Here is a 12,513-nt window from a genome sequence, read left to right as displayed (position 1 = left end):
TTCCAATTCTAATAAAAGCTGTTTCAGAGAAGGACTCAGGGCACTCTCCATCAGAGGGAATTGCCACCCCCTTTCCCACCAGAACAACAGTTTGTGTCTAGGATGACTTATTCTCATCCACAGTGGCTGAGAGAGCTCCGTGGGACCAGGCATCCCACATAAGCCTATGTGTCTATCAAATTGTTAGGCCTTCCCCATTAATGCCTGAGAGAGTGGGCATAGGCCAGCTTGGGAGAAAAGGGCAGATTTAAGAATTGCTCATGCCTTATGTCCCTGCCCCTTTGGCTACAGAGGCTTCACCTGCAGGCCAGTGGGCTCCTGGCCTCTGACCATCCCTTAGAGATTACAGCCAATGGACTGTGAGCACTGTTTCATATTTTCCACCTCTTTTCCATTTCCCATCATAAGGTAAGGAAAGGTGTTCTGGTTCATCCAATAGGGCATATCTCCTCTAAGCTTCCTCCATACACCATCCTGACATTCCACAAAAATAACCAATGAGATCCTAAAGTTGTAGTACCATCCCTGCCCCTATCTCTCCAAACAAGACTTCTACCTCACAGCACCCAGGTTTTACGTCAGGAACTCATTTCACATTTTGTCCTTTGGGAATCCATGCTCCTTTTACTTCAGCCCTTTGTGAAGCTGGTCTAGTCCTGACTGCTCTCCTAGTCCAGTGCAGAACTGACATCAAAACAGACATCTCCATCCTGTTTCTACTCAGATGCCAATCGCCTAGTCCACATAGTCCTTATTTTGCACCCCTTGTCCTATTGTGTAGCTGGGTCTGCAGCCCCCAGCATGTTTGCATAGACATGCCCTGCATAGACCCTCATGAGACCCTGAGCTCTTCCCAAAAGCAAGATTCATCCTTTTCACCCAACTTAGTATCTCCGATAAGCCCCTCAGGGAGAGTTCTCTACACTCCTTAGGAGCCCTTGCCCGTTTTCCCACAGGCCTGATCACCTTGAACTGTGCCTATCTCTGTCCAACTCTATCTCCCTATCCAAGAATAAGTGCTCGCACACAGCAGGATCTACATCCGTTTCCTCTCTGGGGGCTTAGAATAAATGACTTAAGAATACACGTCCTGTCTGATTCCTTAGGAATAGGGTTTTTCCTGCATCGTTAGTGCACTCCTATGCCACTCCTTTCCTTCATCACAACATGAACAGCTTCTTGCCCTCGAACCATTTTCTAAATATTTTAATCTTTAGAGCAGTTTTTGTTTCACAGTAAAAGTGAGAGGACAGTACAGCGATTTCCTATATCCCCTGCCCCACACATGCACAGCCTCCCCAGTTAACAACAGTCCACACCAGAGGAGTACATTTGTTCCAACTGATAAATCTACATTGACGTCATTATCACCCAAAGTCCACGGTTTACGTTAGGGTTCACTCTTCGTGTTGTCCATTTTATGGGTTTGGACACATGTATGAGTATAATGACATGTATGCATCATTATAGCATCACATGCAGAGTTTTTCCACTGTCCCAAAGTTTTCTGTGCTCCACCTATTCATTCCTCCCTCCTCCACCTCCACTCTTAGCAACCACTGATCTTTTTCTGTTTTCATAGTTTAGCTTTCTTTCAGAATGTCATATAGTTGGAATCATACAATATACTTTTAAGATTGTCTTCAGTCATTCTGGTTAAGTAGCTCAGTTGGTTAGAGTGTCATCCTGATACACCAAGGTTGTGGGTTCGATCCCCGGTCAGGGCACACACAAGAATCAACCAATGAATGTATAAATAAGTGGAACAACAAACTGATCTCTCCTCTTTCTTTCTCTCTCTCTCTCTCTCTCTCTCTCTCTCTCTCTCTCTCAAATCAATTTTTTTAAATTGGCTTCTGTCACTCAACAATATGTATCTAAGCTTCCTTCATGTCTTTTTATGGCCCAATATCTCCTTTTTTTTTTTTTTAATACTGAATAGTATCCCATTGTCAGGATGTACCACAGCCTCAAACCATTTTTAAAGTCTCTGTTGATAGAGTCACTCAAGGAGAGAGAACAGTCATCAGTTGTAGATTCAATCCCAGATCAGGCTCTAGCCTTGCCCTTGGACAAGTGACTTGACTCTCTAAGCCTGGTAGCCTGGTCTGTAACAACCTACAAAGTTGTTGAGATTATGAACCTGTAAAAACTAACACCTACACAAAATCACACCAAGGACACAGTGCTGAAAAATCATGTTATCTAAAATCATAGACTGTCAGAAAGTTTGCTTCTTGAAATCACAACAATTGTGAGAATGGGACATCTCACTTTTGCCTGGAGGGTCTATGTCACTTTGACACACAGATGCAGTCACAACTTATAACCCAGGTGCACAGTTTCAAAGGCGGCTTTCAAGAGATAACATTGCACATTTATCTTAACCTTGTAATTTCCAAGGAAACAGGACCCTGTGTCTTCTTCTCAACCTAGGTATAATGTTGACTCAACTGCATAAAATCTGTTTTGCCTTGGGTCCATCAGAAAACTGCTTAATATAAATTTTACCTAAGCTTCACCTTTCCCCAAATCCTATATTAACCCTGTATCTTCCTTTGATGAGGCACTACACAGTTCTTCTGAAGAGCTCTTTTTTTTTCTTTTTAAAGAAATGTTTAGTGAATTGACTCAAGGGAATTAAGGTTAAGTGATTCAGCATTGATATTAGAAAATGTACATCAGAAATGTATAAAAATTGAATATAAATACCCAAGTATAAGCAAATAAAAACAAAAAATGCTCTAGTATATGGACATTTATAGTTACACATGGATACAACTACAAATTCAACACACGTGTTGATTCTGGAGGAGAAATCTGAAATACTAAAACTATCCTCAAGCTTTATAAACAATGCAAAATAGGTTTCGACAACATTCTACAGTGTAAAGGCCCTAATTCAAATACATGCTATCATCATGCTAGAAGCATGGTTGGTGTTACAAACTGAATGTTTATGCCCCCCCCCCAAATTAGTATGTTGAAACCTAATCCCCAATGTAGTGGTATTTGGAGGTGGTGCCTTTGGGAGGTGACTAGGGTGATTAAGGAGGAGGACTCCTCCTCAGAGGGTGGAGTCCTCCTAGTGCCCTCATAAAGGAGGCCTCGGAAAGCTGACTTCCCCCCATTCTGCCATGACCACATGCAAAAAAAATGGTTGTCTATGAACAAGGGATCAGGTCCTCACTAGACACCACATCTGCTGGCACCTTGATTTCAGACTTCTGAGCCTCCAGAACTGTGAAAAACAAATTCCTGTTGTTCATAAGCCACCCAGGCTGGGCTGTTACAGCTGGGTTGTTACAGCTGCCTAAACCAACCAAGACAGTTGGTTTTAATTATAACTGATATTGGTATAATATATTGGCTTAATAATTAAGGCATTGTGCATACACAGTATCTCACTGTGGAAAAAAAATTACTATTCGCTCTGATGGTTTAAACTCTCAGTCTTCTAAACTTAAGAAAACAGCTACACACGTTTAAATGTTTCCACTTTTGCAACAAGCTAAGTTTCATCAGACCATTGGTGTGTCTTTCTTGTTCTTGAACTGTATAAGGATTAAACTCGAGTGTGCATGGACTAATACTACATAATGTTTACTGTGGCTGGCACACACACACACACACACACACACACACACAAAATGTTGCTAGAATTCGTACGTGATGTACCATGTACAGAAGCAGTCACTTAAAAGAGACAATCAATTGGGATCTCAGGGTTTGCATTTAAATACTTTCACTTGTTTTAATGGAGAGACTTAAGACTTGACAGGGGAAATGGACAGCCTAAAGCTGCACAGGTCAGTAAGGCAGATAAATATAAATAAGCAAGTAAGGGTAAGGACTAAGCGGAAAGATTCAGACACTAGGAAGCGGAGCTCAACTAACTTCTCTTAAGGTCCCGCCTCCGTCTGTTGGTCCCTGCCCTTATGTCCTCCCTGCCTCCAGCCAGGGCTGAAGTGAAGCAATTTCCGCCCTAAGGAAGGTGGGGCTTCCGTCGGCTGCTCTCGCGAGTACTAGTGGTCGAAACCGGAAAGGTGGTGCACATACTTGTTTCCACCACTTCCTTTAGGTTCCCCATCATAGTTCCGCCCTCACTATCCCCACTTCCGGCCAGTAAAGCCACTTCCACTCAGAAAAGGGGAGGTCGTCGCCCCTGGAGACAACGGAAGTAACTAGGTTTTTCTGCCTCCCGAACTTCTCCATAACTTCCGCCATCACAGTGTCCTCCGCTACTTTGATCAACGCAAACGAAATCAGATCTCCCCAGCTGAAAACAACAACGCCCTCTCGTCTCTATTACCCTCCGGGAGAAGGCGGGACGGAGAAGAAACGTGTCTTCAGGACCGACCCCCAAGCCTTTTCCTTTGCCTTCTCACTCCCTCGTACACACCCTCCCACCTTGGCGGAAGAGACGCCCCATTCGCCCTGAGATAGGCGGAGCCGTCTTTTCTAACCCAGTTCTCGCGAGCTCTCAGACTTCTCGCGAGACCCGACGCCCGACTTGTGCGCCCGGGAAACCCCGTTGCTCCCTTTCCCCTGGCTGGCAGCGCGGAGGCCGCACGGTAAGGAAGGCGCTCTGGCTGGGCTGTAGGCGAATGGCTCGGATCCGACACTCCGACCCGAAACACATGCCTGGGAGCTGCGGGGTGTCAGCGCGACGTCGCCCCGCCCCCAGAAGCTGCAGCCACGTGCGAGCAGCAGGCCCGGACACGCCGGCTCGGCGCGGTCCGGGAATCGAAACTGGGCCTGGTGGGCAGCCGAGAGTGCGGGGAGCCCTAGAGTCAGAGACTGGACTCTACAAACGCGGGCGGAAGCCAGGGGAGCGCTTCGGTTTAGGTCGCGTTAGGCCCCTGTCGATCTTCTCCACCAGGTCAGTTCCTGTGTTCACGTGCTTGGTTCTTCTCGCAGATGCCCGGAGTTACTGTAAAAGACGTGAACCAGCAGGAGTTCGTCAGAGCTCTGGCAGCCTTCCTCAAAAAGTGAGTGTGGGGCAGGGATTCCAAGTGAATGGAGGCTGTGGTCTTTACCTGACCCCTGGGTCCGCAGTGCCCCCTTCTGGTAGGGAAAACTTGTTGGAGGTCTCAGTTGGAGCCCACCCTTTCTGCATGAGGCCTGGGTTGTGTTTGCGTTTCAGCCTCTTTATTTATATTCTGGGACACCTCTAGTTCCTATTAACCTGCAGTCCTGTTGAGAGAAGGGGTTTGTGGAGACTCCTGAATTGTGCCCTTTTTGCTGTCTTGGTCCCAGGTCCGGGAAGCTGAAAGTCCCTGAATGGGTGGACACTGTCAAGCTGGCCAAGCATAAAGAGCTTGCTCCCTACGATGAGAACTGGTTCTACACGCGAGCTGGTGAGGAACTGGGGCCTTTGGTTGGACAACCGTGGCACAGGCCATGCTTCTGTCCCCTCTCTGAGCTCTTACTTGCCCCCCACCCCCAGGCTGCAAGAGCTGAAACCTTTGATTGTCACTGCGTGTTTTGTGTGATGTTCAGTACCTTAATGCTCTGTATCTTCATTTGTAAGAGGATTGTGTGAGGACCTGTGGCTTCCTCTGATCCTCAAGGGAAACCCAGAAACAAATGAGTGTCCGTATTTTGCTTAGAGGTGATTTGTTCTGTAGACAGGCATTATTCATTTTCTGTCCATGGGTCCCAGCTTCTTGAGTTCAGATCCTTCTCTACACTTAATTTGTGGCTTCCATCTGCCTGTATCTCATTTCCTCATCTCTGAAATGGGGTTAGTGAATGTCAATGCAGGTTATTGTTGGATCAGATGAGTTTAATGCAGATACACTGCTTTAAAGTATGCTTGTCTTTTACGGAGTGATCATTGAAGAGAAGTCAGCTGTCTTATTTTGATTGCTCAGAGCACCACACTAGCTGTCTCCCAGTCTCTAGCAAGTTACTTCTACGTGGTTGGGGATTTGGCAGGTCTGAAATGCTCAGAAGAAAATTTTACAGTCAGCCTGTGACCATCTGCCAGCTCTCTATCTTACTGATCTTCTAGTAATAACAACTTGGGAGGATTGCAGTGTAGCCCCTGACTTCACAGTGCTAGCTAGTTTTACCTGTTCGTGACATTTCAAGTTTCTCTGAACTGCCACTCCTAACCTCCCTCCTCTGTGAAGTGTGGGGGCTCTATCTTGGCCAAAGCTTGTCTTCAGATGGGAAATTGGTGGAAAGCAGTCTTGAAATTGACCAAGACTTCAGAATGGCAAAAAGGAGTTGCCTTGGATACAAGCTATCCGGCACTTTAGAGCATGTGTTTTGCAGATTGCTGGTGTGCTGGGCATTGTCAGATGTCCATGGGGACTGCTCTGTTTCAGGCCCTAGACTAGGCACAGGTGTCAGTATGACTGAGCCACAGCCTCTGGCCCCTGAAGACTAAAAGGTCAACTTCGTGAGGTGGGAACGATAGGTGGCATATATACCCATCCACTGCTGCGCTTTTACAAAGAAAATGGAGTTGGTGAGGGGAAGCTGACTTCTCTGGGCTCGCAACAGTGATGGGACCTGGACAAACCACCATCCCATTACCCATCTCACGAAGCAAGGCTCCCTGGTCCTGAACGTTCTTTGGCAGTACCCCAAGAGTCGGAAGGTCAGGGCAGTTTTGGATCTAAGATTTGGAGGAAGAATCTGATAGCTTTTCCCATTTGGTCAGGTGAATATACATGCATATTTTAATCTGTACCTATCAAACACTTCCCAAACAGGACCGATGCTTGCTTGCTTGCTTGCTTGCTTGCTTGCTTGCTTGCTTGCTTTTTTTTAAATACTTGATGTCAGACAGTTTAAGTAACATGTTCGGGGTCTGCCAGCTAGTGATTGCCACAGTTCTCCCCACCCTGTCATCAATGGAGGGGAGTGGGGGCTCCAGCACTTTCCTGGCAACATTTCATATTTGTGTTTCTCAGTGGGGAGAGATTAGCGGGGAATTGGGTCGATGCCCTGTGTGATTCTCATTTGCTATGACCCCTTTCTGCCCACCACGCACCTTCCCCAGCGTCTCATACTGGGCTACATCCTCTGCCTACCCCCCTGGTAACCCTTCCTTAGGGTTTCCAAAGTTGCCGTTTTGACCTCACTTTGTCCTCACTTATGCTGCTCTGTCGGTATAGAGTGGCGGTCCTATACCACGGTCTGTTGTGGACATTTTCATTGGGGGTACAGCCACGTCCATCTGTTTGCACCCAGGCAGAGGCCAAGTTACAGTCTCAACAGACTACATAGCCTGTGAAGCGTTGGGTATTGACTATCTGACCCTTCACAAGAGAAGTTTGTTGATCTCTTTTACAGTCTGGAGTGCTTCCACCTAGTTCGGTGGTCGACCTACACTATGGACAAGGTGGAGTCGCAGAAGATTCTTGTTTACCAAAGAGAAAACGGGCAGGCAGGTGAAGTGGCCGTCAGAGGGCAGAGCAGGGTCTGTGCTGTTTGCCTTTTCTTTTGGATCAATGGGGTATGCAGGGCCCTTTGAGGGTGGGCTAGAAGAGGGGCAGGGCTGCAGGAATACGGAGTCCCCAGCAGTGGTGTGTGGGGTGGGATGAGGTGTGGCTAGAAAGAACCTGCATCAGGAGAGGGGGGACCTGCCGGAATGGCAGGAACCGTGGCAAGGAAAAACTTTGGTCTTTCCTCATGCGGTGTGGCCCCAGGCAAGCCTCCTTGATCTCCACTCCCAAAATGGCCCACCTGAGAGCAGGGTGAGAATCCAGTGTCAAGGTTTTAATGCATCTAGGAGGCTTCCTTCCCTCACTTTGACTAAATAGGTCAGGCTGGGGCCACTAATCTGAACTTAAAACCACCTGCCTGAATTTCACCTGCCTGCCCGTTTTCTCTTTGGTGAACAAGAATCTTCTGCAACTCCACTGTGTCTTATTGGGCATTTGGCAGTGGGCAGCCGCTCAGTTGGGACATTCAATGCGCTTTATTGTAGAGTGCAGGTTGAGCGGTCCACTCTGCATGGGACTGGGGCCTACCTCCTGTTGTGTTAGTGGAAAGAACGAGGCCTGGAGGACAATACAGGAGCAAGTCAAGGGCTGAGTTATTGTCAGGGAACTGATTTTTCCCCTTATAAATTTAGCAGAGGAGGGTCAAGGGCAAAATGCATCTAGGAGGCTTCCTTCCCTCACTTTGACTAAATAGGTCAGGCTGGGGCCACTAATCTGAACTTAAAACCAGCAATCGAGATGCTGAGCTGTGAAGACACCTGGCATAGCATTGCTTGGGTGCCCGGTGTCCCAACCTAGTGGCCTAGCAGGACGTGCAGCTGCTCTACCTTGACTGGACTTAGGGTGGGCGAGGGCCCTATATGCTCCCTCCTTAACAGTTGAGGGGCAGGTTGCCACCCCAAGGAACAGAAGGCCATTAGAGGGACCAAAGAAGCAGCCATTCGTGACAGCCCCTCGCTCACTCTCTCCCTTGCAACACCAGCAGGGACGGCCTGCATCTGTGTGGTTACAAAGCCACTTCAAAGGTGGAGCTAGGGCCTGGGTCTCGAGGGCTAAAGCAAGGAGAGTGAAAAAGACGTCACTCTTTTGTGGAACTCCGTATTTCCACTGTTAAAGCTTCCAAATTTTGACGACAATAACCTTCCTCTTCCTCCTAATAGGCTAGGAAGATAATTATCACAAACTGGGGTGACAGGGGAGGGCCTTGTAACATCTTACATCACACCAGGTCGTTTTAGAAAGTTTAAATCCAACCTACCCTCTTGAAGAAATAACAGGCCTTCCAGGAGGGTGTTCTCTGCCAGTCGCTACTCATGTGAGCACAAACCTGAGAAAGGTATTCAGGCTGACACAGCTGATGAGGAGCAGGGTTGAAATTCCACCTGTCTGCTGGGCAGCTCAGGGCTGGGCCACCTTTCCCATATCAGGCCCAGGCTGGGACTGGTCAGGGTGCTGGTCCCAGCCTGGTGAGACCAGGTTTCAGCATCTCGTTTCTGGTAGGCATCCTCTTCTGGGCATCTTAAGAGTGTTCGCCTTACCCCGTTCCTTGGGCTGTCCTCTGCCCATCTCAAGTGGGGAAGCTGATCTCCCCACAGAGCTGGGGCCTGGCCAGGGGTGGCGGTAGGTGTTTGGGCACCTGTGCTAGCCTTAAAGGGTCAAGTTTTCCTATGGTGTCACTCCCGGTAGAAAGATTGTGAGTGATGGCTTATACCAAGTGAGTTTCTTCATCCTGCCGGGGGGGGGGGCAGCTTGATGCCTACAGGGCAGGGGAGTAGAGGGTAGGGTGAGGGAAGTTTGGGATAAGAAGGACCAAGGAGAGGTTTGTTTTTAGTGAGGAGAGGCTGCACTGTTGACCCCCCAAAGCCCATGGCTGTATCCTGTCAATCAGAGGTCAGGGAATGGAGTGAGAAAAGTGCTGTTGGAGCAGCAGCCAGAGGGAAGGCAGGCCCCGCTCAGTCTCAGCCCATCCCCACCTCACAACACTGGAGGGTCACCTGGCTCTCAGCAGTAAGTAGTTGCAGCACTAGCCTCTGGGGTGGCCTGGGGTCCCTGCCCTTTGTGTCCCGGCCAGGGAGGGCCCTGTTGTGACTGAAGTCTGGGTACTTTGTGCACCTCGGCAGTGGCCCCCTGAGGCAGAAAACCAGAACAGCCTGGAGGAGCTGTACCTCCAGAGTTGTGTGACAAGAGGCCAGTGAGTGCCCTCTGGTGCCTGTTTTCCTTTTCTGTAAAGGACAACAGTGCTTGACACATTCACATGGAATCCTCACAGTTACCCTCATCCACGAGAGGGTTACCCCCTGGTTCTTGGATGGGGGTAGGTGCCTTGCCAACGCGGAGTGAGAACATTTCCAAGGAGGCTGGCAGAGTGGACCAGGGGCTTACCCAGGCCAGTGTAGGGACAACAGCCTCCAAGTCCACGGAGGGGCTGATGCATGGTGCAAGTTGGGAACACCCACTACATGGGGTCTTAGCCCTGTCCCCCTATTCCACCCCCACCGAGGTTTTTCTAGGGATTGAGGGCTCAGAATTGCCCTCAAGTGGCGGCAGGTCCCTTCTCCATTCTCCTGCCCCTCTCTGGCATACGGAGATGGACAGTTGTGGCTTAAACATTTGCTAGGCTCTCCCCACAGACCCTCAGGTTCAGCCTCAGCAGGATGGCTCTGTCACTCCCTCCACTGCTTGGGTGTCCTGGGCTGGGCTCGGGGTGCAGTGTGGCTGGGCCATGGTGAGGGTGGAGGTCAGATGCTGGGTCTTAGTGTGTGTGCTCAGCTCCCCTGGCTGTGAAACAGAGCACTGGCTGCCACACACACAGAACTGTTCGTGTGTTGGGGCCCTTCCCTCAACTCTCCCTTGCACCCTCCCAGCTTCCACAGCGCGGCACCTATATCTCCGGGGCGGCGCTGGGGTTGGCTCCATGACCAAGATCTACGGGGGACGACAGAGAAATGGTGTCATGCCCAGCCACTTTAGCAGAGGTTCCAAGAGCGTGGCCCGCCGGGTCCTCCAAGCCCTGGAGGGGCTGAAAATGGTGGAGAAGGACCAGGATGGGTAAGCAAGGAAGGGAAAGCTGGGAAAGGGGGGTGGTGGAAGAGCCTTGGGGCCAAGTCGCCTATAATGAACTTAGTGAGGGCCATCCCACTCCCCCCACGCAGAGGTGCCAGCTCTGTCTTCGCACAGTCTGGACCTGCCCCTCGGGTGGACGGGATTCTGCAGAAAAGGGAGCAGCCAAGGGTCTCACCCCGACCTCTCTGGCTGACTGCCCTGGGCTCCAGGAAGGTAATTTAGCGACTGTCTGCTTTCATTAGCCTGCTCGTTAACTTTGCCCAATTGATTTTTCGGGGCTTTTGATCTAATGCTTGCACAAACGACGCCCTGTCAGCTCCCAAGGGGCCCCCCTCTCTTCCCCAAGTTCCTTGGAATGCAGCCCACTGGGGCCATCAGTGGGACTTGGCTGGCAGCACGTGGTTCCATGACCAGGTGCCTTTTCGGGGAAGCCCAGTTCACATCCAGCCTGGCAGGGAAGGTGGTTGAAAACCCTTCCCTCACTGGGGGCTGCATAACCCTTCTCTCCCCACCTCTCTCCCAGGGGCCGCAAACTGACGCCTCAGGGACAGAGAGATCTGGACAGAATCGCCGGACAGGTGAGGCCTGAGTGCAGGCTGAGGCCGAGTCCCTCGGTCACTATCTGGGCATTTCCCCCAGCCTGGGCTTTGTCAGACAAGAGTTTCCTCCCCCTGAGCTTGGCTGGCGTGGCTCAGTGGATTGCGTGCCAGCCTGGGAGCCAAAAGTGAACGAAAGGGTCGCTGGTTGAATTCCCAGTCAGGGCAATAATTTAAAAGAAAAAAGAATTTCCTCCCCTGGAAGGCTCAGCCTGGGCTGACGGCGGGGGGCGGGGGGGTCTTCCCTAGGAGCAGGCGGGAGAAAGCATTTTTGACTCACTTTTTTGCTAGAACTGGAGTGAAGAGAACCCAAGGGTTCAGATGGGCTGCTTTTCATGCAGGGCATCAGCTTTGCACAGATTCTATCTTCAGTGTTTCCTCCTCACTCTTCCTGCTTCTGGGCATCAGATGGAGTGGCTTAGAACTCAGGTCTCCATCCTGATGGCTGGCTGGCTGGCTGGACACCCTGGGGCAGAGTTGGTTCAGCTGGAACCAGTCTCCCTGGTGGAAGAGGGATCTACTTTTGCTTGCTTCAAGGTGGTTAGGATTAGGATTCAGTGAGCTGCAAACAGCAGGAACCCTGTATCCCCCAGCACAAACCAGCGACCTTGTTGGTGTCTGGAGAAAGAGGGAGGGAAACATCGACTGATTGCATCTCAAATGCCCCCATCTGGGGATCGGGCCCATAACCCAGGCTTGTGCCCTGACGGGGAATCAGACCTGCGACCTTCCAGTTCACAGGCCAGCACTCAGGCCTCCCAAGAGCCTTGAAGTGTTTTAGTCACTTTAGTCAAGTGTCAGAGGGATAGATGGTGTTGCCCTCTGAAAGCCAAGTGGCCTGGGAGAGGGGGAGCTCTTCCAGAGCAGGGCCTGGCACAGACATCGGTGTGAGTGACAGGGCATTTGGCAGTGTGGGGATCCCACTCCAGTGCTCTTCCTGGAGTCCCAGTTGATGATTCTGTAAAAAGGTGAAAGGTTGTGAGGATTCTCGCAATATGAATACATGTGAGACCATACACATCACGAGGCCTGGAGTCCTCTGGGCACCGGTGGCTGTCACTGCCGGAATACAGACCCCACGAATGTCCTCAATGAACTTCTTCCATCTTTCCCACAGGTGGCAGCTGCCAACAAGAAGCATTAGAACAAATGATGCTGGGTTAATAAATTGCCTCATTCGTAATCCTGGTCTGTGTCTCTTGACTGGCTGCTCCTCTTCCATGTGGGGGCATGAGGAAGGAGGAGCCAGGGGTCCCTGGGGGACTGTGGCTGCCAAAGCCTAAGGCTCAGCCTTCCCAATTCAAACAATTCTGCCCCAGGTGGGCAAGATGCCTGGGTTGGGTGGGTGGTGGGCTAGGACCCAGAAGCCCTTGTACCTCCCTCACATACTGCCT

The 12,513-nt window shown here is 50.3% G+C and overlaps 1 protein-coding gene across 2 annotated transcripts; it reads left to right on the top strand.

Moving 5' to 3' along the window:
* The first annotated feature begins 4,432 nt into the window (after positions 1-4,432).
* On the top strand, positions 4,433-12,302 carry RPS19 (ribosomal protein S19). 2 transcript variants are annotated; one of them, XM_045838307.1, is made up of 7 exons: positions 4,433-4,574; positions 4,921-4,991; positions 5,260-5,360; positions 10,325-10,508; positions 10,613-10,736; positions 11,047-11,101; positions 12,237-12,302. In XM_045838307.1, the coding sequence occupies exons 2-7, from the start codon at positions 4,921-4,923 to the stop codon at positions 12,281-12,283; spliced, it is 582 nt and encodes a 193-aa protein (XP_045694263.1). In that variant the 5' UTR covers positions 4,433-4,574; the 3' UTR covers positions 12,284-12,302. The 2 variants fall into 2 exon arrangements, with proteins under 2 accessions (XP_045694263.1, XP_045694264.1); XM_045838308.1 differs by lacking the exon at positions 10,613-10,736 and having other exon boundaries at positions 4,442-4,574.
* The last annotated feature ends 211 nt before the right edge of the window (positions 12,303-12,513 follow it).

This window comes from Phyllostomus hastatus, unplaced genomic scaffold (genome assembly GCF_019186645.2).
Source record: "Phyllostomus hastatus isolate PE091 unplaced genomic scaffold, TTU_PhHast_1.1 phas_contig_277, whole genome shotgun sequence".
In the NCBI taxonomy this organism is placed as follows: Eukaryota; Metazoa; Chordata; class Mammalia; order Chiroptera; family Phyllostomidae; genus Phyllostomus; species Phyllostomus hastatus.
This window is presented reverse-complemented; position numbering and strand designations above follow the sequence as displayed.

Bases quoted from the DNA above. Each gene is read 5' to 3' on its own strand.
- RPS19 (XM_045838307.1), top strand. From the start codon at position 4,921: ATGCCCGGAGTTACTGTAAAAGACGTGAACCAGCAGGAGTTCGTCAGA. The intron at 10,737-11,046 runs GTAATTTAGCGA...CCTCTCTCCCAG, and splicing joins CTGCCCTGGGCTCCAGGAAG to GGGCCGCAAACTGACGCCTC. The intron at 11,102-12,236 runs GTGAGGCCTGAG...TCTTTCCCACAG, and splicing joins TGGACAGAATCGCCGGACAG to GTGGCAGCTGCCAACAAGAA.